The sequence below is a fragment of the Xyrauchen texanus genome, chromosome 40 (assembly GCF_025860055.1).
Source record: "Xyrauchen texanus isolate HMW12.3.18 chromosome 40, RBS_HiC_50CHRs, whole genome shotgun sequence".
Lineage (NCBI taxonomy): Eukaryota > Metazoa > Chordata > Actinopteri > Cypriniformes > Catostomidae > Xyrauchen > Xyrauchen texanus.
This window is the reverse complement of record NC_068315.1, coordinates 29,333,718-29,360,896: the sequence shown is the minus strand read 5'-3', so window position 1 is coordinate 29,360,896 and position 27,179 is coordinate 29,333,718. Positions and strand designations below refer to the sequence as shown.

Here is a 27,179-nt window from a genome sequence, read left to right as displayed (position 1 = left end):
AGTCATTCCGCATTGAAAATCAAACACTGTTGCAGTTCAAGTTCAAATGATAGTCATAAAAAGATTTTAAAAAGAGCTGTTTAAGCTCTGTAGGTTCATTCAATGCAAGTGAATGGTGGCCAGAACTGGACAGGAAGGATAATCATTCATAATAAAAAAGACTTAAATGTTGATCTGTATCTCAACCACACATTTCAAATAGCTTCTGGAGATATAGGATATAGACCACTGGAGTCGTATGTATTATTTTTACAGAGCTGAAGTAATCTTCTGAAAATCTTCATTTATGTTCTGTAAAAGAAATTAAGTCATACACAGTTAGTAAATGATGAGAGGATTTTCATTTTTGGGTGAACTGTCCATTTCAAATATACTTACAGTTGAAGTCAGAAGTTTACATACACTTAGGTTGTAGTCATTAAAAAAAATTAACGACTCCACAGATTTCATATTAGCAAACTATAGTTTTGACATAAGTAATTTAGGACATCTACTTTGTGCATGACACGAGTAATTTTTCCAACAATTTTTGGAATTTTTCAAACAGATTATTTCACTTTTAAATGACTATATCACAATTCCAATGGATCAGAAGTTTACATACACTAAGTTAACTGTGCCTTTAAGCAGCTTGAAAAGTCAAAAGAAATCAGCAAATACCTCAGAAAAAAATATTGTGGACCTCCACAAATCTGGTTCATCCTTGGGAGAAATTTCCAAACGTCTGAAGGTACCATGTTCATCAACCAATAATACGGAAGTCTAAACACCATGGTACGACGCAGGCATCATACTGCAAAGGAAGGTGACATATTCTGTCTCCTGGAGATGAATGTAGTTTGGTAGAAAAGTTAAATGGATAGATAAGTATCTATATCCACAGTACGTGTAAATGAGTCCTACATCGACATAACCTCAAAGGCTTCTCAGCAAGAAAGAAGCTACTGTTACAAAATCACCATAAAAAGCCAGACTACAGTTTGCAAGTGCACATTGGGTCAAATATTTTACTTTTTGGAGAAATGTCCTCTGGTCTGATGAAACACAAATTTAACTGTTTGGCCATAATGACCATGAATATGTTTGGAGGAAAAAGGGTGAGGCTTGCAAGCCGAAGAACACCATCCCAATCATGAAGCATGGGGCAGACAGAATCATGTTGTGGGGGTGCTTTGCTGCATGAGGGACTGGTGCACATCACAAAATAGATGACATCATGAGGAAGGAAAATAATGTGGATATATTGAAGCCACATCTCAAGACATCAGCCAGGAAGTTAAAGCTCAGTCGCAAATTGGTTTCCCAAATGGACAATGACCCCAAGCATAGCTCCATAGTTGTGGCAAAATGGCTTAAGGACAACAAAGTCAAGGTATTGGAGTTGCCATCACAAAGACCTGACCTCAATCCGAATGTGTGGGCAGAACTGAAAAAGCATGTGCAATCAATGAGGCCTACAAACCTGACTCATTTACACCAGTTCTGTCTGGAGGAATGAGCCAAAATTCCAGCAATTTTTTGAGCTTTTTGAAAGCTACCCAAAATGTTTGACAAATTAAAGGCAATGCTACCTGTCACGATTCCCTTGTTGTCTGCCCTGTGTTTCATTAGTCTTTGTCTCAAACTCCTATTCCCTTTGTAAAAACTACACTTCCCATGATTCCCGGCCCTCATCACTGCCAGCCCTGTGTCGTTGTGCTCACCTGATCGTCGTCATCATGTCTCCTGTGTATTTAAACCCTGCTGTTTCTCCATTCCCCTGTTGATTGTTGATGTTTGTGGACGCCTGTTTCCGTGCTCGTTCTATGTTTATCCTGCCTGTGCAACCTTTCTATGTTTTCCGTGTTTTTGTTTTATTTCCCCATTGCGGGTATTTCCTTTGTTCCTGTTTTGTCTGTTTTCACGTTTTTTCAATAAACCTGCAAATAGATCCTCACTCCACGTCTGCCTTCATCTTATCCGTAACAGAACAATCGACCCACAATGGATCTAGCAGGGTTCCTCAAAGAGCTGACAGAATCGGACCTGTCTGTCCGGGAATTCTCCCACTTCTTTGCCAGCGTGGCCAGTTACACCGGCTGGGATGACCATACCTTGAAGGTGGCGTACCGGTTCGGTGTTCCCAAAAACCGGTGGTGGGAACTGCCGGAGACCGGAGACTGCACCTGGCGGGAGTATGTGGGACTCATTGTGGATGAGTTCGCTGCCGGGGAGCCACCTCTCCTGATCCGGTCTCCCGCCTCTGGGCTTTCCTCGCCAGCCACGGTGAGTGAGCCAACCCCCACGCCTGCCGTGGTCAACGAACCAGAGCTGCCAACTTCATCCGCCCGGAGGAGGAGGAGAAGAAAGGCCTCTGCTCTCCAGCCTCCGCCAACCAGCCAATGCCTGCAGCCCTGAACGTCAATGAGCCGGCACCTGTAGCCTCGAACGTCAGTGAGCCAGCGCCTGTAGCCTCGAACGTCAGTGAGCCAGTGCCTGTAGCCTCGAACATCAGTGAGCCAGCGCCTGTAGCCTCGACCGTCCTAGAGCCAGCACCTGTAGCCTCGACCGTCCCAGAGCCAGCACCTGTAGCCATGACCGTCCAAGATCCAGCGCATCTCGAGCCTTCCAGGGCTCCGCCTCCTGAGCCTTCCAGGGTTCTGCCTCCCGAGTCTTCCAGGGATCCGCCTCTCAAGTCTATCGAGCCTCCCAGGGCTCCGCCTCCCGAGTCTTCCAGGGCTCCGCCTCTCAAGTCTCTCGAGCCTCCCAGGGCTCCACCTCACAAGTCTCTTGAGCCTCCCAGGGCTCCGCCTCTCGAGCCTCCCAGGGCTCCTCCTCTCGAGCCTCCCAGGGCTCCTCCTCTCGAGCCTCCCAGGGCTCCGCCTCTCGAGCCTCCCGAGTCTTCCAGGGCTCCTCCTCTCGAGCCTTCCAGGGCTCCGCCTCTCGAGCCTCTCGAGCCTTCCAGGGCTCCGCCTCTCGAGCCTCCCAGGGCTCCGCCTCTGAAATCTCTCGAACCACCCAGACCTCCGCCCCCAGAGCCTCCTAGGGCTCCGCCTCCCGAGCATCCTGAGCCTCCCGAGCCTCCTACGGCTCCGCCTCCCGAGTCTCCTAGGGCTCCGCCTCCCGAGCACCCTGAGCCTCCCGAGCCTCCCTCTGCTCTGCTTCTGAGCCTCCTACGGCTCCGCCTCCCAGGTCTCCGCCTTCCGAGCCTCCCTCTGCTCTGCCTCCTGAGCCTTCCAGGGCTCCGCCTCTAAAGCCTCCTAAGGCGCCGCCTTACTCGGCTCCGCCTCCTGAGCCTTCCAGGGCTCCGCCTCTAAAGCATCCTACGGTGCCGCCTTCCTCGGCCCAGCCTCCAGAGCCTCCCTTGGCTCTGTCTCCTGAGCCTCCCATGGCTCAGCCTCCTGAGGCCCCAGGGCTTTCTATGGTTCCTCCTCCCTTGGCTCCGCCTCCTAGGCCTTCCTCGGCTCCGCCGCTTGGGCCTCCCACAGCTCCGCCTCCTGAATCTCCAGAACCTCCCTCAGCTCCGCCTCCTGAGCCTCCAGAGCCTCTCTCAGCTCCGCTTCCTGAGCCTCCAGAACCTCCCTCAGCTCCACCTCCTGAGCCTCCCTCAACTCCGCTTCCTGAGCCTCCAGAACCTCCCTCAGCTCCGCCGCCTGACCCTCCAGAGCCTCCCTCTGCTCCGCCTCCTGAGCCTCAAGAACCTCCCTCAGCTCCGCCTCCTGAGCCTCCAGAATCTCCCTCAGCTCCGCCTCCTGAGCTCTCTCGGCTCCGCCTCCAGTGGCTCCCTCAGCTCCGCCTCCGGAGCCTCCTACGACGTGGTCTCCTGAGCAGTCCATGGCTCCGCCTACCTCGGCTCCGCCCTCGGAGTTCCCCATGGCTGTGGTCCTGAGGCCGCCTCCCAGGCCACCTGATCCAGTCCTCTTGTGGCCACCTTGGACTGCCTGTCTGCCCCATGTGCCTCCTTGGACTGCCTGTCTGCCCCCTGTGCCTCCTTGGACTGCCTGTCTGCCCCCGGTGCCTCCTTGGACTGCCTGTCTGCTGTCTGTGCCTCCTTGGACTGCCTGTCTGCCCCCTGTGCCTCCTTGGACTGCCTGTCTGCTCTCTGTGCCTCCTTGGACTGCCTGTCTGCTCTCTGTGCCCCTTTGGACTGCCTGTCTTGTGCACCATTTGTCTGTCTGTTTGCCCCTTGTGCTCCCTTGGTCTGTCTGTTTGCCCCCACCCCACCCGGACAATTTTTTATTTTTTTTTAGTATTTCCTTTTTCTTTTTGTTTCTGAGGAGCGTCTGGAAGCCGCTCCTTTGACGGGGGGTTATGTCATGATTCCCTTGTTGTCTGCCCTGTGTTTCACTAGTCTTTGTCTCAAACTCCTATTCCCTTTGTAAAAACTACACTTCCCATGATTCCCGGCCCTCATCACTGCCAGCCCTGTGTCGTTGTGCTCACCTGATCGTCGTTTGTCATCATCATGTCTCCTTTGTATTTAAACCCTGCTGTATCTCCATTCCCCTGTCGATTGTTGATGTTTGTGGACACCTGTTTCCGTGCTCATTCTATGTTTATCCTGCCTGTGCAACCTTTCTATGTTTTCCGTGTTTTTGTTTTATTTCCCCATTGCGGGTATTTCCTTTCTTCCTGTTTTGTCTGTTTTCATGTTTTTTCAATAAACCTGCAAATAGATCCTCACTCCACGTCTGCCTTCATCTTATCCGTAATGCTACCAAATACTAACAAAGTGTATGTAAACTTCTGACCCACTGGGAATGTGATGACAGAAATAAAAGCCGAAATAAATTATTTTCTCTACCATTATTCTGACATTTCAAATTCTTAAAATAAAGTAGTGATCCTAACTAACTAACTAACTAACTAACTAAGTCAGGAATTGAGAAAACTCAGTTTAATTTAGCTAAGATGTAAACTTCTGACTTCAACTGTATATAATATATTCTTTTGCTAAAACTGTATACATATGGTTAGAAGCAAAATATGATTTAAGTTTGTAGACCAGAGACCAGAAACATCACCAGATGCCTTTAATATATCGGCCAGAAATAAATATATGACAAATAAAATAATAATATTCACACATGATATTCTGTATGTAAATTTTGTTTATTGTAGGTGGACTATATAACAAATTGGCTTGAGTAGCACTGGAGCACGTCAGAAATAAAACTCATCAGTTCTTCGGCTGAACGCGCATCACAACATATTGCGTTCTAATTGGCATTCTTGGTGGAGACAGCATGATAGATTATAATGGGAGTGATTTGCTTTTGATGCAATATGACACGTTGCTCGTGTCCAATGTAGACAGCATGTAGGAAATGGTAGGACATGTACTTTTGATCAATTTATTCAGTCAATCAATCAAAAGGCTCTACAGCACACTGATTTCTTTCACTGTTTTTCTGTCTGTTTGTTTGTTCATTTGCTCAACTTTTTTCCTTTTGCTTTTTCTTGCAAACGTATTTGACTTCCTTTGATTTATAATGTCTCAAAGTAATTTCCAGTGACTGGTCTCTCCTGTGCTGTCCACTCTCACCGAGGCCCATAGTGATTGATCTAAATAAAGGAAAATTAGGTGCATCTTACAATGGAGTGATTATGCTGTAATGATGGAGATTAACGAGCCAAACAGGTTTTTTAATTATGAAGCATTGTTCCCACTTTCTCAAAGTTAATTTCCTTACTGGTTGAACCATCCGAGAAAATCTCACTTAGTATTCCTCAATGAAAGAGATGTCTGGATTTACAACCAGCGTCAAGGACACACAAGTAAACTGCTCACCTCAAACTCAAGGATAATCTCTTGCCGTACCCAGAAGAGAGCACATAAATATCATGCTGAAGCACAATGTTGCCCATTTATATACAAATTGCTGAGGGCGTTGTCTAACAGAGGGATTATGTTACATCAAAGTCGGATTTGTGATATGTCAATGCCTTTAGTGTCACATTAGCGTAACCATGCTTCAACCTGAACAAACAAAAAAAGGTGAATTCTTTCCTATATTGGTTCACCTAAAAATGGAAAATTTAAATTCGGTCATTATTTACTCATGTGGTTCTCACCCTACACTACAGTAAACACAGGCACCATAAATGTATCATAAAAGTGGTCCATTTAAAGGTGAAGTGTGTATCTTTTTTTATTTCAATATACGGTCTTATATCCCAGCTATAGACAACTATAAGTATAAGGTTTACCTCCCCCAAAAGTGTAAACACTGAGCCTCTCAGACACTATCAAAACATTGATGTTTATATTTTGTGCGGCCCGCTAAGCTCTACCCATACCTTTCTAGCTCAACCTATAGCGTGAGTTTGGGGCGTGGCTACTTGTAGTAAACTGTTCAACTGGGAGAATGTGAACATCCATGGCAGACATGCTAGAGAGGGAATGAAACTTAGCTTCGCCAAAATGCGAAGACTTGCTAAAAGACAAAGAGTCAGAGAATGGAGTAAAACCAGAGTGAACATTACAATGTGGAGGACTTTAAGGGAATTTCTTGGGTTCAAATCTTGCCGTGTTGCTTCTCAACAGGTAAGCTACACTCTGGTATTGTCATACAAGTTAGCTCATTACAGTCGAGCTTCAGATAATTTCATAAGATACTCTGGCTATGTATTGTTACGCTTATAGTTAACAAGAACTATCCTATCTTTTGTGCTAGATCCCCCGATGCCAGCTGCCGTTCCATCCCAACAATGTTATCGGATGACCAGATTCTTTTGCCATGATTTTTGCCCGATGTGTTTATGTTATAGTGGTCTTGTTCATTACAGTGCTAAATGTTCGATTTTATTTAGTATGGCCCATTTGTTCGTAGGGAACAGGAGAGTGTGAAAGGGCTTGATTGGTCTGAGGGGTGTTTGCAAATGTTGTTTGAAAACATTCTTTATATTTGCAAATCCGTTTGGTGCCACTAGTAGTGCAGAAATTACACATTCACCTTTAACTCTAGGACAATGTACCAAGTCTACTGAAGTCATATGATAGTTTAGTGTGAGGAATAGATCGACATTAAAAGGGATATTTGAGGTTCAGTACAAGTTAAACTCAATCAATAGCATTTGTGGCATAATGTTGATCAGCACAAAAACAAATATGTTGAATTATCCCTAATTTAAAAAAAAATACATAAATTAAATAGTCCTTTATAGTGGAAGTGAATGGGGTATATTGTTGGTGGTTTTACATGCAGACATTTGAAGCTTATAATTTTATAAAAGTACCTACATTAATCTTTCTGTTAAAACCTGTTTATTATTTGAGCTGTTAAGTTATATAAATAGCCATTTTCACTGTATCACTGTAGTTGTAGTGTTTAAAGTGGGTTAGGTTGACATTGTCAAGGCAACGAAGTTGTAAAACTGAATATACCCTTACACAAAAGTCACAGGGGTCTGAGTAAACTACAGAATTTTCATTTTTGGCTGAACTATTCCTTTTATAACCCCCAGAGTCAATCATAACACCTTAATTGGCAGAATTCTCAGATCTGTGATGTCTCATTTCTCCTGCTCTGTTGAGAAAGACGCTCCTGTGTGCTTAGCTCATGAAAGTAAGATGAGAAAACTCTCCATCGTTTCTCCCCATCTACCCACAAGTGTCCCGACATGACCTCTCTTCTTCAGTTAAGGGTAAATGTGAGATGTAAGACCTGAGGGAGCAGATGCGAATAAGAAAGGTTTTTTTAATATACAGTGACCTTTGCTAAACCACATGGTCATTAGCCAGTTAAATACGCTGTCATTTCCAAAGTGTAGCGGAGAGGAGAGATCGCAAAATTAGGCACTTTCTAAGGGCTCTGGGTGACACTCAGTGCCTGACCTCTGTCCCTGGTGCTTAGGGAGGTGCTTTGCTCAGGGAGCGGTCAGAGAGCCAGATTACCTCTCCAAGGCGAAGGCAAAAGTCCAAAATAGAGAGCTTTCCAGCCTTGTGGGAAGTACTGCCTTTGTAGGACATAAGGGGCATTGATGGTATTTTAGTCTAGCCAGACTTTTGATTTTGAAATTAATAACATCTTTTAATTCATAGAAAGTTTTGTAGTTATATCATTTAGCTAATTGTGTAGAGTACAACTTGCTCGCAAGCCATAGTAATGTCCTGTATGTGACTAATGTTACACAGTATACCAGCGCTACTATACTACAGTGGTATTAGCATTGAGTGTACAGTAGAAATGTTTCCAGATAGTACTGATATTTGTCTGAACTCTGTTGTGAAGCGGCATTTGTGACTCTACCAACAAAATACAATATTTGTTTCATTTTCAATTCTCTTCTATTGTTATTGTAAAATAGACATTATACATTTGTGAGTGAGTTTTGTAGCTAGAATACCCCTTTACAAGATGTTATTTTGTGAATTCACATGTTTCGTAATACAGTTGCACCCTTGATGTCCTCAACATTAATTGGATCCTTCGCATTCATATTCACAAGATACCATTTTTGTGAACCTATTTATGTTATTATTGACAAATAGATCAGTTTACATTGTTAGCATCTGTGTTTTTCCACTGAGTAGACTTTATTGACTGCACACTAAACATTTACACAGCCAATCTGCCAAACTCTCCAGCCTTTAAAGCCTTGACAAATAAGCAGGTTGGGAAAGACACGAATGTTAATTAATGGAAAATAGGTTTTATCCTTGCCCAACTGGGATATTACCCCAATGCGTTATGGTTTAGAGGAAGTAACAAGATTGGCTCTGACTCTGCATAAATGGGTGCAGGAAAACATAAAAAAGACAAAGCAACTTTAAGGGTTATGAGAGAAATACTTTTAGTCCATGGGTTTTTGGTTTGCAGCTGAATCTGCTTGGTTTTAGAGTGGCTTGCCTTCTGCAAATGCCTTGACTTTTTTCTAAATAGCGGAGTACACAAATAGGCCACATTGGAGTACTTCAGGCTGCATTGTATAGCTAAATAAGCACATATGTATCTGTAAAACAGAAGAATAAAACTAAAAAGGTGTACTAAATCTACAGTATATGTGGGCCAACGCACTTTGAGGCCAATTAGGGGCGGACTGGCCATCGTGAGAACCGGGCCAATCGCGAAACGGGCAGAATGGGCCACGATAAGCTGAAATGAAACACTGCGTTATGTAGAATGGGCCACAAACACCGCCATGATATGCCAAAGGGGGCAGCGATATGCAGAAAAGGGCTGCGACCCCCAACAACTTTTGGGCAAGTTTCTATGTAAAATCCATGGCTGATTTCTCTTCCCAGTTATTTGTTATTTGAAATAACATTTACATTTGTACCTTGTCTATCTTGAAATCACCATTCATTTGTTCATTCATTTGTTCATTCATTTGTTTGCTTGTTTGTTTTTTCGCTTGCTCATTCATTTCTTGCAGAAGTATTTGGTTTCATTTGATTTGATACATAACTGTCTTGAACTTTGTTCATTCTAGTAAGAACACCTAAAAGGCCTGGGTTGTTTGTACATTTATTAATTCACTTTTTTGTTTCTTTGTTTGTTCATTTGTTCATTCCTTCACATGCACTTTAATTTCTTGCTAAATTAGTGGTTTTGTTTGATTTGTAATGTAATTGTCACTTTCTGCAATAATTACGTCTAGTGAGAACTTATCTAGTGAGAGCTTATTAAAGGTCTAGCTTGTTTGTTACTTATTTATTCTTTCATTTGTTTGTTTGGTGGTTAGTTCATTTGCTTATGATTTTTTTGCAAAAGTATTTAGTTTCATTTGAATTTGTATAAGCATTGCTCTGTAAAGTGTAGTGAGAACTTTAAAAATAAACCAGGCTTTTTCGTTCTTTCGTTCATTCAGTTGTTTGTTTGTTTGTTTGTGTGTTTACTTGCTTATTCATTTCTTGCTAAATATTTGGTTTCAGTAGATTTGTTTATTTGTAAATGTTCACTCTGTGCAGTCTAGTGAGAACTTCTTTAGGCCATATTTGTTTGAATGTTTGTTATTTTAGTTTTTTTCCATTTACTTGCCCATTCAATTCTTGCAAAATAATTTGGTTTCCGTTGTGTAATTTTAAAAGTCATGACTTGATTGTTCATTTGTTGGTTCATTAATTTGTTTGTTAATTCACTTGATCATGCAGTTCTTGCAAATGTATTTGGTTTTGTTAGATTTTTTTATGTAGTCGTCGGTTTGTGCAGTCTAGTGAGAAACTTTAAATGGCCTGGCTTGTTTGTTCATTTGTTTGTATTTTATTTATTTATTTGTTTGTTTGTTTGTTCATTCATTCACTTGCTCATTTAATCTTGCTAAAGTATTTGGTCCTGTTTTATTTTTATTTATTTTATGAAACTTCTAAAAGGCCTGGCTTTGTTTGTTTGTTTGTTTGTTTGTTTGTTTGCTTGCTTGCTTGCTTGTTCGTTTCTTAATAGAGTATTTTAATTCTGCTGTTAAGTTTTGTAATAATCACTTTGTCCAGCCTGACAAGAACATCTAAAAGGCCAGGCTTATTAGCTCAACTACTCATCACAGCAGGCAACGGCAAACACAGTGAGAGCACGAACTGTGATGTCCAATTTGCGGACAAATCATTTTTACGAACAGGTTCTTTTTAATGAGTCTGACAAAAAGATTCATAAAACAATTAATCAGGTGCGAGTTAGAGTCACTCTCTCACATGAATCACACACTTAACAGCTGGTTCTCTTACTGAAAAGCGAGTCATTTTTTATCAACCGTGATAATTAATATGGCAGCTTGTAATTAAAGACAGGTCTACATATTCATATTCAAGTGAGTTGTGTTTAAATAAATGGTGTTCCAAACTTACAAAAAATATTCTTGATTAATGTGTAACTTTGTTATGGTAAAACCATATAACTACAATATGTGTAAAGTGGTGCTGTGTACGTTTACACAAGGTGCATATTTATGTGTAGATGTTTGTATTTTTTCATTCCTCATCTTTTAAAATAAGACACTTTGTGAATTATTTGAAATGGAGACAGTTAATTATCATTTCTCAGAAGATAGACTTCTCCCGCCAGCATGTTAATTTTGGTGCCAGCGATCTATTCTCTGAAGCACTAATCCGCTTAACAGCTGTGGATATTTTTCATTAGACCCCATTCATAGCTTGATGATGAATGCAAATATGTTAGCAATTTCACAAATTCTATGTAAATTAATCAATATAAATGGATAATTGTTTATGAAAGCAAACACTGTCCGCCTCCAGCCAAAAAGAAAATGTATGTAATATAACAGTTTAACGGTTGAATCTGTTTACATGCTAGCCTTAAGTTTGAACCGAGAACCGCATCCTAAATGAGTGTTATGTTTATCTTTAGAGAACTGCGTTGAAAGATGTAAGTAACCTGAATGTTTCTGTTTGGCAGACTTCGACTGCTATGGTGAATATAGTGGTGACTGATGTCAATGATAATGACCCAGTGTTCGATCCGCTCCTGCCCCTCAATCTCACAGTTCAAGAGGAAAAGTCCAACGCTTTTGTAGGTCAAGTGAAGGTAAGCCTGGATGCCCATATCCAGAATTAATTCTACTCATTCTCTTCTCCCTCTCTGTCTGTTTGATCTCCATACTACAAATTACAATGTAAAGTACTTTATTGGCATGATTGTTCTTACATACAATATTGCCAAAGGATTAATACACAACTACTTGCTGTGCATCTGCTTTCTGCCCTCTGGAGTCATGGCAATCAGATGGATATTATTTACTGCCAGAACATTCTGTTTGAGAGTTTGTGTAATTTTGTTTGTGGACTTTCCTGAGCTCTCTCCTTCTATTGTACTTATGGAAAACAGGCTAATAGTCATAAGTAGGCCCAGATATAATCTGCAAAGTTTTACACATATTTTGCACATTTGTTTTTTCTTGTTTTTTCTCTGAAAATAAAATCAAAGTGGATGGTCATTCTGCCTATTATGTTCTTTTCTGTCCAATGGAAGAACTTTTAGAACAACATGAGAATGATAAAACAATGGTTTTTTTTTTACTACTCTGGTTGTGCTGTGTGTTTGTTGTTGCATGTGACCAACGAGGGCATCACATTAGACCGATGTTTTGACTGTTTATTGTGTCATCACTCAATTTAGACTGCAAGCTCATTCATCTTCATTGGTTTCAATAGTTTTGTTTGTTTGTTTGTTTTCCTGTGGTGCAGTAGATTCAGTTACGCATGGTGTCCCGTTCACTTTGATAGACGTTGAAGAACAGATGAAAACATTAAGTTCTCAACTGGTTCTTGATTCCCAAACCCTCATGAAACCTATCAAGAAAATGTCCTGGAATATTATTATACTTAATATCAAAAGAAGCAATTAAGACATATTATAAAGAATAAGCCTTTTTTTTTAGAGCCATTAATTATTATTATAATTTTTTTTACATTGTGAAATTTCATGACAGTTTTACCCCCAATTTTACAAATTTTACCTCCACAAATTTTTCTTATTTTACCCCTGCACATTTAATCCTCGGCAGCATGGTGGCTCAGTGGGTAGCACTGTCACCTCACAGCAAGAAGGTTTTTCTCTGTGGAGTTCGCATGTTCTCACATTTGTGTGGGTTTCCTAAATAGCCCGTAGGTGTGAGTGTTTGTCGGTGTGTGTTTGCTCTGAGATGGACTGGCCAACTGTCCAGGATGTTTCCCCGCCTTTGGTCCGAGAAAGGTGGGACAGGGTCCAGCACTATCACGTGATCCTGCATAGGACAGTCGGCCATAGAAGATGGATGAACATTTAATCCCCAAATTCGCATTACCACAATGCAAAAAAACAACAACATTGTCATTACCGCAACATGGAATATACAGTGCATGAATATATATATATATATATATATATATATATATATATACACACAGTATACTGTATATATAATTTGTGTATATATATATATATATATATATATTACTGCATATATAATTTTCCCTTGGGCCCACCACCCATTGGAGTCGGGTGCGCTGTCATATGGGTGGCAGTGAAGGCCGTGGGCCTCGACGGACCAGACCCGGGCAGCAAAGGCTAGCTCTGGGGACGTGGAATGTCACCTCACTGGGGGGGAAGGAGCCGGAACTGGTGAGGGAGGTGGAGCGTTACCAGTTGGATCTAGTGGGGCTTACTTTGACACACAGTTTTGGCTCTGGTTCCATTCTCCTGGATAGGGGATGGACTCTATTCTTCTCTGGAGTTTCCCAGGGTGTGAGGCGACGGGCGGGTGTGGAGATACTCACGAGCCCCCGGCTGAGCGCCGCTACTTTGGAGTTTACCCCGGTGGACGAGAGGGTCGCCTCGCCACTACAGGGGTATCACACTTCTCAGCCTTCCTGGTAAAGTTTACTCCAAGGTGCTGGAGAGAAGGGTTCGGCCGATTGTCGAACCTCGGATTGAAGAGGAACAATGCGGTTTTCATCCTGGCCATGAAATGACGGACAATATCTTTACTCTCGCAAGGATCCTGGAGGGGGCCTGGGATTATGCCCATCCGGTCTACATGTGTTTTGTGGATCTGGAGAAGACGTATGACTGGGTCCCCTGGGAGAGACTGTGGGAGGTGCTGCGGGAGTACGGGGTGGGGGGTCCCTTCTTAGGGCTTATCCAATCCCTGTACGTCCAAAGCGAGAGCTGTGTCCGGGTCCTCGGCACGAAGTTGAGTTCATTCCATGTGGGGGGTTGGTTTCTGCCAAGGCTGCGCTTTGCCACCAATCCTGTTTGTGATATTCATGGACAGGATATCAAGGCGTAGTCGGGGTGGGGAAGGTGTGCGGTTCGGTGGGCTGGGGATCTCATTGCTGCTTTTTGCAGATGATGTTGTCTTCCTGTCATCATCGGTCCGTGATCTTCAACTCTCAATGGATCGCTTGGCAGTCGAGTGTAAAGTGGCTGGGATGAGGATTAGCACCTCTAAATCTGAGGCCATGGTTCTCAGCAGGAAACCAATGGAGTGCGTCCTCCAGGTAGGGAAGGAGGTATTGCCCCAAGTGAAGGAATTCAAGTACCTCGGGGTCTTGTTCACGAGTGAGGGGACAGTGGAGCGGGAGGTTGGCCAGAGAAATGGGGCAACGGGGGCGGTATTGCACTCACTCTATCACACAGCTGTCATGAAAAGAGAGCTGAGCAGGAAGGCAAAGCTCTCGATCTACCGGTCAATTTTTGTTCCTACCCTCACCTATGGTCATGAAGGTTGGGTCATGACCGAAAGAACTAGATCTCGAGTACAAGCAGCCGAAATGGGCTTCCTCAGAAGGGTGGCGGGCTTCTCCCTTAGAGATAGGGTGAAGAGCTCAGTCATCCGTGAGGAGCTCGGAGTAGAGCCGCTGCTCCTTTGCTTCGAAAGGAGTCAGTTGAGGTGGTTTGGGCATCTGGTAAGGATGCCCCCTGGCTGCCTCCCTAGGGAGGTGTTTAAGGCACGTCCAGCTGGGAGGAGGCCTCGGGGAAGACCCAGGATTAGGTGGAGAGATTACATCTCCACACTGGCCTGGGAACGCCTCGGGGTCCCCCAGTCAGAGCTGGTTAATGTGGCTCGGGATAGGGAAGTTTGGGGCCCCCTGCTGGAGCAGCTGCCCCCACGACCGACTTCGGATAAGCGTTTGAAGATGGATGGATGGATGGATATAATTTTCCCATGCTAGTATTTTTCGTTTTCTCTAATTTTAATAAAAAAAATAAACAAAACATACAAAAAAACCCATTGTGCAACAGCATACCATTCAGTAAAACTACAGTAAACAATACATAAATACCTGTGTTATGGTAATAAGAATCATAATTGATAACAATGGTAATAGTAAACGGAAAACGTCTGAATGAGTGCTAAAAAGAAAAAAAAATATTCTGAATATAATGCCACAATTCTTAATGATCCTATATGTAGGCTTCATTTTTGTTAAACAAAATATAATTTCATATTTAATTAAATTTATTTTAAATTAATTCATCCATTTAGTGTTAAATTCGGCCAGGACTTGTCTTCAAATGTTTTATGAGAATTACCAAAGTCTATTTACCAAGTCAGTCCACTGGGGATCATCTTTGGAACGTTCTTGCGCAGCCATTTTCTATGTACACAAGCGGCATACAAGTGCAATTGGTAAAAATCTAAATCTTCAAAATTATTGGTCAGGATAAAAATCAAAGAACATATTTTAAATCAGCAGTAAAATCTGACAACACTGGTATCATAAATTGTGATTCTTTACCTCAGATTATGCTAAAACAAAAACAATCCTGGGTTGTATAGCTAATGCACATGCACATTCTCACGTTGATTGACAGGTGATGTCTGTATCTAAAAAGTGATTGACTCTTTTTACTATAAAGCGGGACTTCCTTTCTACATACATTAACCGTTGGGCGTTCCAATTTCTTCCATTCGTTTTAATAGAAGTGTCCTGTCACTACTAAAATGTTTCTGAAATCCCTTATATATTTATATGTTTGTCTATTTACTAATGTCTTTCTCACTTTTTAAAATTTAATTCAGACTGAAAGCTCATAACTCACTTTATATTGTATTGTATATTGCCTTGGAGTTGTAGATTCAGAAATGGTGCAGGAAACACTGAGATTTTGTTAATCCTACATCCTATTCCTTTAAAATGCTTCATAGATCCATGGCTCACTGTTGCTCTTCTGATGTTCTATTTGAGGATTTCAATCTCTTCGGGAGTCTCATATGACTGGTGTTAATCAGGGGCCACTGGGGCACAGGTATGACGCCAGCAGCTCTATTGTGTTCCTCTGCCCTCTCAAGCCCTCATCTCACTCTCGCCAACTGACATACACCACCAGGCTACCCGCCGAAGTCCCTGCCCACTCTGCTGTTTGTGATTTTCCAATTAAAGAAATGTAATTTAAATAAACCCTCGGGGACATCCTGTAATGAGGAGCCTTGTTGGGCTCTGTTAAGCTGCAAAGAGTTGTAATTAGCGGTCTAGATTAATAGAGCTGCACTTGTCACTGGAATGATCACAGGCTAATGCTGGCAGACTGTTTATTAGCAGTGCTTTCCTTAACACATATCTGCTGTATATTAAATACAGTATGCATTAGACTTTGATACTTTAATTTAACATCTCATAAGATGGGCAAGCACCATGTTTCTGGATGTGTAACCAACTAACTACGGGTGGAGGGAATAACCAAAATCCCATATTGTGGTGGTATTAATGTATTTTTCCCAAAGCTGGAACTTTTGCATAATAATGGTCTATATTAAAAATAACTGTGTTGTAATGAAGCCTGATCTCATGAAAAGTGCATGACTGTGGCAATTATTTGCAGAATTATATAACATGGTTCATTCCATGTATCACGGCAAGTCCAAGGTGAAATATCCACTGTTTAAATCAACAAAACCAAAGCCTATCCTACACTAACTTTGCATAAAAACAAGTTGTGAAATTAAAAATTATTCTTCTATGACACTTTTGCTCATGTGTCGACATACTTTCCAGGATTTGTACACCAGTGTTTTTTTATTATGAAATGCAAACCTTAAAATGTATCATCTTACAAGTTATGCACTATGGCAAACATGTTTTGATGTGATACGATTTTGAGGTGACAAGCATTGTGTGAGAAACAGGGTGAAAAGTGCATGTTTATGTATGGATCATCTGTCGTTTTACTGGTGATGTGTGTGAAAATGAAAAAAAAAGTAATTGTTGTAGCGCGTCTAGTATTAATTTTAACAGGAACCGATACGCTATGATGCGCACAACGAGACACATACACGCCATTTTGGAATAATGTACAGATTTTGCTCTTATGGAAATAAATTGGAACTTTTATTCACCAAAGTGGCATTCAACTGATCACAATGTATAGTCAGGACATTAATAATGTGAAAAAATACTATCACAATTTGAAAAGATTTTTCAGAACTTAAACTACTTCAAAGAGTTCTCATCAAAAATCCTAAACGTGCCGCAATGACAGCTTTGCAGATTCTTGGCATTTTAGCTGTCAGATTGTCCAGATACTCAGGTGACATTTCACCCCACACTTCCTGTAGCACTTTCCATAGATGTGACTGTCTTGTCAGGCACTTTCACAAACCTTACAGTCTAACTGATCCCACAAAAGCTCAACGTGTTTAAGATCCATAACACTCTTTTCCAATTATCTGTTGTCCAATGTCTGTGTTTCTTTGCCAACTCTAACCTTTTTCTTTTGTTTTTCTGTTTCAAAAGTTGCTTTTTCTTTGCAATTCTTCCCATAAGGCTGCACCCCTGAGTCTTGCCTTTACTGTTGTACATGAAACTGGTGTTGAGCGGGTAGAATTCAATGAAGCTGTCAGCTGAGGACATGTGAGGAATATTTTTCTCAAACTAGAGACTCTGATGTACTTATTCTCTTGTTTAGTTGTACATCTGGCCTTCCACATCTCTTTCTGTCCTTGTTAGAGTCAGTTGGCCTTTGTCTTTGAAGACTGTAGTGTACAACTTTGTATGAAATCTTTAGTTTTTTTTTGGCAATTTCAAGCATTGTATAGCCTTCATTCCTTAAATCAATGATTGACTGATGAGTTTCTAGAGAAAGCTGTTTTTTTTTTTAATAATATTATAACCTAATATTGACCTAAAGACATGCCAGTCTATTGCACACTGTGTCAACTCAAAGACAATGTTAATCTTCATTTAACAAACCAAATAACTTTCAGCTGTGTTTGATATAATGACATTGGATTTTCTAGTACTAAATTAGCAATTTAGTATGATTTCTCAAGGATGCGGTGTTGGAGTGATGGGCTGCTGGAAATGGGGTCTGTCTAGATTTTATCAAAAATGACTTTTTTCAAATAGTGATGGTGCTGCTTTTTACATCAGTAATGTCCTGACTATACTTTGTGATAAGTTGAATGCCACTTTTGTAAATTAAAGTACCAATTTCCCTCCAAAAAAGCAAAATCTTTTCATTATTCAAAATTGTTTAGCTGCAGTGTAGGTATAGTATCTTATACTATAAGACCAAGTTGTTGTAATGTTTTGGATAGACCATGAAAATAATACTATAAAAATAAAAAATAAATCATATAATTTTTTTCTCTTGATTTGTATTATAATTTGTTTGATTTAAAACTGTGGATAGATGTAAAACAAAACAAAAGATTCATAACAGATACATAAATAATAAATCTGACACCATCAGTGCAACACCAGAGTCACATTATGTACCACTTAGGCCATGTCCACACTAATTCGTTTTTGTTTGAAAATGCATTTTTTTCTCTATGTTTGGCCTTCTATCCTCACTGAGACAGCAAAAACTGTGCTTTTGAGAACGATCTCCCAAGTGGATACATTTGAAAATGCTGTCTTCATGTTATAGTGTGGACTAGGAAAATGGATGTGTCTGAAAACAATGACATATTAGTTGTAGCGACTTTGTTGCTAGATTTAGCAATTTTTCAGATCCTTGAGTGACTTTTTTTGACAAATCTTAGCTACTTTCTGTAGAAGAGTCGCCTGTACTGCCACACGAGCACGAGTCCTTGCTTTCCCATCACAGGCACACCTTCTCTCCGAGTCTACTCTATGCAGTGAGTGGCAGACAGAGGGGTAGCACATTCAGTTGACCGCACGGCAGCTGACATTGATGTGAATTAGGTGAGCATTTGTAAACAGAGTTGCCAAGGACCAATCAATAATCTGTATGATTTGCTGCTCCTTTGTTTTAATGTAAAAAAAAATATTTGACCATTAATTTTCTTTAAAAAAAAAAAAAATTATCATTCACTGTTAGACTGTGGCTGTGAGAGAGAAAAAATAAGACATTCTGTCGCTTCTAACTTTCTCTATGTGTGATCATATTACATGTAAATATAGATGAAATCACAGCACATTCATTGTCTTTAACCCTCTGGGGTCTGAGGGTGTTTTGAGCCCTGGAGAATTTTGACATGCCTTGACATTTGTGTTTTTTCTGTTGCTTAAAAACACATTAATAGCTAAAGTCTGATAACACTGTATTCAGCACAAACTGGGCTACAATAATATGCGAGCAACATGTATGTGCATGTTTGTATTTTCGAGAAAATAACGTTTATGCATGGTTTTTGAAAAAAACTAAATTTTTAAGTCATTGAAATAAGGCCATATAACGCATACTAAACATTTGTCTGCAAGACTTTTGAGAACTGGATCTTGTAGCCTAGAGTTTTTGCTACAAAATGATCCTGATCACTCATTCATACAAAACAATATAGTAATTGAACTTTTGTTAAACAATTTTAGTGTTGAAAGGTCATATGCGAGGAGGCGTGAACTATAATGAATATTGATTGTAATTCAGACCTGAGGAGACAAAAGACCCCTCTCCCCTGGGCCTATCAATGAGGAATGTGACAGAAAGAGAATGAATGTGAGGAGACTTAATGATCAAAATCAAGTTTTAAGTTAAAAGAAGTAATCTGACTATACATTTTCTTTACATAAAGACTTGACTTAATTTTAGACCTACACTACCGTTTAAAAGAAGTCTTTTCTGCTCACCAAGGCTGCATTTATTTGATCCAAAATACAGTAAAAACAGTGATATTTTGAACTCTTTTTACAATTTAAAAGAACAGTTTTCTATTTGAATATATTGTAAAATGCAATTTGTGATCAAAGCTGAATTTTCAGCATCATTACTGCAGTCTTTAGTGTCACATGATCCTTCAGGAATCATTATAAGATGGTCATTTTCTAATATGGGCATATTTAAAGTGCATTTTACTCATTTAATCTGAACACATATTTGCAAGCACAAGCTTTGCTGATGATAATGAGGCAGAATAAACACTAGTTAAAATATAATCTAAACATTCATATTATTTTTTATATCATATTACATATAATATTTATATCATACAGCATACAATTTAAATACCTGCTTTATCCGAAACAGTATTTAAATGTAACTAAAACTTGCTTATTAGGAGTCATATTTCGAATTTCAATACTCTGAATCCTGGCTGGCAAGTCTGGAAACAGTCCCACTAGTAAAATATGTACGTTTATATAAAATAGCATGTCAACTAATTAAAACTAAATTACTTACACGTCCGAAATTGTATCCTCGGCTGGATCAAGTCTCTCTTCAAAATACAGTCCCGCTCTTCTTCTTCTGCTGTCATTCAATTGTGCAGAAAAGTGAATGACTTTGTTTTTACGGCACAGTCAGGGGCGTTTACCATTTGCATTGATCGTCTCAGCACATTAGTGTATGAATAGCGTGCTCTGCTGGTGGGTGGGATCACATTAGAGATAATTTGCTGCACCAGTAAAAACTGTACATTGCTTTGTTTCATACAGATTACATTACAGGAGAATATTTGTTTTAAATTTGAAGTGTTTTATTTAAAAGTAGACATTTTAAGCTTTCTTTAGACATATGTTTCATGTTTGTGTGATAAGTATTTGCAGAGTTTCAGTTCATTATTTTTTATGTGTTTCAGATATATGCTGGCAAACCCAGAGACTGCTTACAGCTCACCCTTATTATTTTCTTTATTTTACAAAAGCACAAGGTTTTGTTGTTATTGTGAGTACACAAATAAAAGTAGACCCTTTATAGTCTCTAATGATGTCTTACACTTATCTGTTTGCCCCAAAATAACAGATAATTATATGTTGTTTCCCCTGTAATGACAAAATATTCCAGCAGGATGCGCCAGCGTGTCCGTTGACCCCAGAGGATTAATTTATGTTGTAAAATCAGGATTATAACACTGCAGAGCAGCAGCTTGGATATTGCTTGGAAGTGACTACTGGTTAACATGTAGTCTTAATTGGCAGCGTTTACAGTTTACTCAGAATTTGTGTCCGGCGACGGAACAAGGACAATTGCATTTTATATATATATATATATATATATATATATATATATATATATATATATATATATATATATCAGTTGAATTCAAAAGTTTACATACATTTAGGTTGAAGTAATTAATACAAATTTTTGAACGACTCCACTTGTTAGCCAACTGTGTTGTTAGCCAATCTACTTTGTGCATGACACAAGTAATTTTTCCAACAATTGTTTACAGACAGATTATTTCACTTTTACCTGACTATATCACAATTATAGTTGGTCAACTGTGGGTTTAAGCAGCTTAGAAAATTCCAGAAATGTCAAGCATTTAGGTAATTATCCAATTAGCTTCTGATAGGTCAATTGGAGGTGTACCTGGATCTTTTTAAGGCCTACCTTCAAACTCAGTGTCTCTTTGCTTGACATCATGAGAAAATCAAAAGAAGTCAGCCAAAATTGTGGACCTCCACATGTCTGGATCATCATTGGGAGCAATTTCCATGTTCATCTGTACAAACAATAGTATGCAAGTGTAAACACCAAGGGACCACGTAGCCATCATACCGCTCAGGACGGGGTCACATTATGTCTCCTAGAGAAGAACATATTTTGGTTGAAAGGTGCAAATCAATCCCACATCATTAGGAAGGAAAATGATGTAGATATGTTGAAGAAAGATCTCAAGACATCAGCCATGAAGTTAAAGCTAGTCACAAATGTGTCTTCTAAATGGACAATGACAACGAATGTTGTAATTACAACAAAGACATAGTATTGTAGTGACCATCACAAAGCCCTGACCTCACTTAAAAGGCATTTGCAAGCATGGAGGCCTACAAACCTGACAAAAGTACAGAAACCTATTGTGAGAAGCTTGTGGAAGGCTACCCAAAATGTTTGACCAAAGTTAAACAATTTAAAGGCAATGCTATCAAATATTAACAAAATGTATGCAAACTTCTTACCCACTGGGAATGTGATGAAGAAAATAACATCTGAAATAATTCTCTCTACTATTATCCTGACATTTCACATTTTTAATATAATGTAGTGATCCTACATGACCTAAGACAGGGAATGTTTTCTAAGAATAAATGTCAGGACTTGTGAAAAGCTGAGTTTATGTGTGTGTGTGTGTGTGTGTGTGTGTGTGTGTTTGTGTATAATACTTGCAACTTGACTTGTAACTTAAGATTGTACTTTCATTAATGTTTCTATTTTAAAGATTAAAAATACCTTCGTCCCTATATTGGCTCCATAAACATGACTCATCCAATCATAATTTATAGTCTAAACTGTCTGTTTTATATACTGTCATTCTGTCCATCCCTACTGCTAACTATAATTGTTCACCTATTGGCATCAGTAGATGTGTGTGTGTGTGTGTGTGTGTGTGTGTGTGTGTGTGTGTGTGTGTGTGTGTGTGTGTGTGTGTGTGTGTGTGTGTGTGTGTGCGCGTGCAGCACAGTATTACAAGTTTTATGAACCAAACCGCACTTGTCCTTTACTCATTTGGCACTCCTGACACGTTTCCCAGAAAGGTAGGTTGGATATGGTCCAAAATGCTAGCTAAACATCCTCTTCGGCTAACGCGGAGCAGTGGATGTTTCCATATAATTAAAGAAATGCCCACAGAGCTCCATATCACTACTATCACATTCTGCACCTGCCGTTCCTCTCGTGGACTGGCCAGTGTGCCCATTCCAAATTACTCCAATTATCCCACCGCATGAGAAATGTAAACTTATTTAAAGTCGATTAAGTTCAGCCAGAGAGTCTACTCTTATTGTCTGGAGAGAAGAACATGTCGGTTGACTTGCTGTCCAGTGTTCTGTGTTTGTGTTTCATCAGGAAGCTTTTTTGTAAATGTGTGTATTTTCTATTTTGATGTGGGCAGCAGCAGACACCTTAACTTTCTGCCAGCGTCCTCTTTGATGTACTTTTCGGCGTTTCATCAAAACATGCAGTAATGATTTCTGTGAAATAAATAAGTGGACTTTTGTTGTGAACAGAGAAGATAAAGTTGGTGTGAAGTTTGACTGTTTATTAGAAATGATGGAGAGGACTTGACTTTCTTTCATTACCTGCCTGTTAACACAGTCAGGCCTTTTTAGTCAACATGAAATGTAGTCCATGTCCCATTTTACTTCGGTAATCTGGCTTATGTAGTTTGGGACTTGATTTTATTCATTGGGCAATGATTGGATCATGAAAAGTGGGTGTTACAGTACATAATAAGCACAGAAAGGAGGTAGGTGGTTGGAGGGGAGGGGTTGAAAAGTAAGAGGGATTCATAACACTTCATTCACTGCAAAGAATCTTTTTTCTTAATCAGTATTTTATGTTTTGTTTTCCATAGAATGAAGATCTAAAAGCCTTAAAACAAAATCAAATTTCCAAAGATTGCAGAGTTAATCTCATCAACAAAAAGACAAGACCGGAAAGATCCGCCTGATCTAATGAACATTACGTAATAATGGCAACATTTTTGCAAAAATGAAATCACATGCCTTACTAAATGTTTCGCCACAGTTTTCTAGTAAAATTTCTGGCGGGGGGCACCAAAAGCGTGTGAAATGGTGTCATAATCAGATGATGTTTTCAAAGCTGTGCTCTCTGGTGACATCTGTGGTTGAAACTTAAAATTGCAAGCAATTTGCAGAGGAACACTTTACGTCAGTCGTGATACGGCAACGCTCCTCTGTGTGGATGAATCTCATGATTTGAGCTTCCTTGACATTGTGTGCTTGTGTGTGATCATGACTGGGAGATATTCAGAGCCAGATTCATAATAACGTACTATTTTCATGTTGATATTATGTTATAGGATTAAATATTTAAAACCGAAATATTTCTTGCTTTGATGCACTCATTTATTTTTGAATGAATTTGACACTTAATGCTTTTCTGACACTCAAAGCACTTTTACATTGATTTGACAAACCACCACCAGTTACCAGCTAATTTTAATTAGATTATTCAAGTGTTTTGAATAAGGATGAATGACAAAAACAAAAAAAGCCAAATCCGACATGACAGCTCCCAATACAAATACTTTTATAGGCTTAGCATAGTGAATTCAGGTAAGGACATTGTTTTGAACAGTAATTGTTTATATTCTCAATCAATAATGTTTGATTGACTAAACCTAACCAATAGTGTCCAAAAAAAGAAAGTGTAATGAAAAGCACATTGTCTGAAGCAGCCACGTCACTTAAAATGATTTTGTTTTTGTAATGAGTCAGAGTCAGACACTGAGGGAAGATCTATATGCAGAGTTAATTAGCAGAGTTGTCAAACAGGCAGAGGTCAAACCAGGTAAGCAAATCCACACGAAGCAATAAATCCAATACGAGAGGCAAAGGGGAAAATCCAGGAACCAGTCTAAGGTCATAAACAGAAATCAAACAATGTAGAGAAATGCTCAGAAATGCAGGACAATGGGGTGAATTGGCAAGACTTTGCAATGAAGTGAAGCCTGAGCAGTGAATATATACACAGGGAGTTGATGAGTGAATGGAAAACAGGTGTGTGAGTAAATGGCGGGAGGAAAGGGATTCTGGGAAATGTAGTCCAGGAAGGGGTGAATACTCAGGGGAAAGGGATCTCAAGTGGACAGAACTGGAGGATGAGACAGTTTGGCTGGGCTCGAACCTCGGTCTTCCTGGTCCGAAGCAATTAAATTTAATTGTAAATGCGCCGTTTCCTAATAAACATGCTACATGTAACACAGTATCCTAAACTGTCTTAACTTGAGGTATTCACAATAGAGTAACTTCTTAAATGTAGCTGATACTTCGGTATATTCATTATATGTTATTTCAGGAACTTGGGTTTCAGGAAACTTTTCTCATGTTGTTTAATCTTACATATTTATCTTTAATTGTAAATGATGTTATACATTTTTCAAAATATTTAAACATATGGTTAAAAATTGGTCTGTTACAGAAGTAGCTTTTTATTTTTTACTTAACAGAGTAAAATTGACAAAAATAAATTAATATAACAATCTAAAATATTCACTTCATTTATGAAAGATTTCCATCAAAAGACAAAAAATTAAAACTGTGAGATAGTAAAACTTGTTTTTGGAAAAAGTTTAGTTTTCTTACCCCATTAGCATATCGTTCTTTCTTGTTTTAAGTATACATCTCACAAAGTTTAGTGAGGTTTATGCTTAAAACAATAACAACATTTTTTTCACTGGGATAAAACTTTAATATTTTAATCAAGATATATTCTTTGAAACAAAGTTTATCTTGCATAATTTGGATTCTCAAGTAAATGTGTCGTGTTTTAAGCATGTATATATTTTTATCGGAAAACAAGACAAAAACAAACATTTAAATTTGATACATTTAAATTTATTTTTTTTTATTTTTATTTTTGCAGTTTTAAAGGCAATCTATTAAGTTATTAAAGTGAGTTAATTATTCTTAGTCTTAAAATGTATCCCAAATTATCGTGAACTTGGCCTTGGTCTTCAACCAATCAAGTTTGAGTCAAGACAGAGTCTGTACTAGATTTGTTGAGAACATGGTTATGAATCTGAATTTAAATCGCAACCATAAACTCAACACTAAGCCAGCAAATCAATATATTAACCTTCCTTTTAAACTTCACAACCAACGTGTCAATATCAGGGACTCAACTATCCATGTATGGTTATAGTTGGACTCGAGACCATACTCAAGTCCGATTCTGAACTCGAGAACGAGTCCAGACTTATTTGAACTCTATTTGATTTTGTGTTAACTTCATGGACAGAAGAGCCTCAGTGAACCCGATTTCATGTTGCCTCAAAATTTGTAAGCATTCAGAAGTGAAATGCCTCAAGCAAAACCACAAGCACTCTTATGCTTCTTCAACGTGCAAAAATTCCAGCTAGTAGGCCTGCAACCAGGTTAGTTTGAAAATGGGGTTTTGAGATGAAAACAGCCCAAAATCTGTGTTTTCTATTGTAGATTCATGGGACACAAAGTTCACAGATGAATCATTCACAGTATTTCCTGGTCACATTAATAAAAAAAGTAGCTTTTGCAAGACTTAGCCATGCTTAAAATGAATGACGCATATTGCAGAGTACATTTTTATTGGGTAAATGAGAGAGTCATGTAGTCAATTCTCTCTAAACACAGGCCTGTTAGACAGGTGTGATTTCTCAGGAGATCAATTTCAGTTAAATTTGTGATATTCCATATATATATATATATATATATATATATATAGTTATAATCCGTTATTGTGTACTAAGACAAACATCATAGCGGGAGCATCACACTAATACTCCCACAGACATCGTGTGACTTCCACTACGTGAGCAAGCATCATGTTTAGTTTCTTTTGTGCTTCTATATTGAAGTTTAATTAACTTTCGATTGATTACTGAAAAGATGAATGCTTTCGTTACAGGTCTTTGCTTACCTTAGCAAGCGATAAACAACATACACAAAGTTCTGCCATCTCCGTACTTTATCTTTGTCTTGTTTGTTTTCCACCTCCATTTTCTATATATATATATATATATATATATATATATATATATATATATATATATATATATATATATATATATATATATCAGTATATATTTGAACAGGGCAGTTAGCCTAAATAATTTCAAATAACCATAATAATGATGATCTATTGCAAGCTCTTTTGGAATTTTAATTATGTGTAGGATATGAATTATAGATATCTATAATTCAGAATTGATTATTTCCCCATCAAAAAAGTTTTACTCCTAAATAAATGAATTGTAATTTTGAAACATATGTATAAAACCATGACCACTCACATGAGATGAGGACTCTATTCATATCAGTAATTTTTTAAAAGCTTTTTGGTTGTACATGGCGCAGGGGCGCCCTGATAGGGGCTGCCATTTTAAAATCACATGACCAGGTGAATACCACTCACGTAATCTCAGTAAGTCTTGTTATTGGACACTTTCACTTTTTTTGTGATTGTGAATAGTACATTTCTACAATGGCATCTGTAACTGAAAACTATTGATTTTGAATGATGTTGCATCCACACCACTAGGTGTTACTGTAAGTCCAAGATGATTCGAGCAAAAAGCTATTTAGTGCACCTTTAAAAAAAAATGGCAGTTCTTTATACAGTATAATTAGTAATTACATTTGCACTAGTTAAAATGTTAAACCTTGATTTTAAAAAAGAGACCATTGTCATGTAAATACCCATTCCTGATATATTCAATGATTAAAATGAGATTTCAACTAGAGGTCTGCAATTCCATGTAAATATCACTGGACCACTGGGAGTGGGTGATAATTCTCTGAGTTGTGGACAGAAGCAGGAAGTCAGAGAATAGCCTTATATATATACACACACACACACAACAGTTAGTTTCAGTCCTCAAACTGGATGAGACTTTCCATGAGCACTGATGGTCTG

General features: G+C 39.2%; 1 protein-coding gene across 1 annotated transcript in view; it reads left to right on the top strand.

Annotated features, from left to right (window-relative positions):
* Positions 1–27,179, top strand: part of pcdh15b (protocadherin-related 15b) — a 314,409-nt gene that overhangs the window by 115,296 nt on the left and 171,934 nt on the right. The window contains exon 17 of the mRNA XM_052112379.1: positions 11,331–11,459. Within this exon, the coding sequence (XP_051968339.1) occupies positions 11,331–11,459 (129 nt within the window). The remainder of the gene's footprint in view (positions 1–11,330; positions 11,460–27,179) is intronic.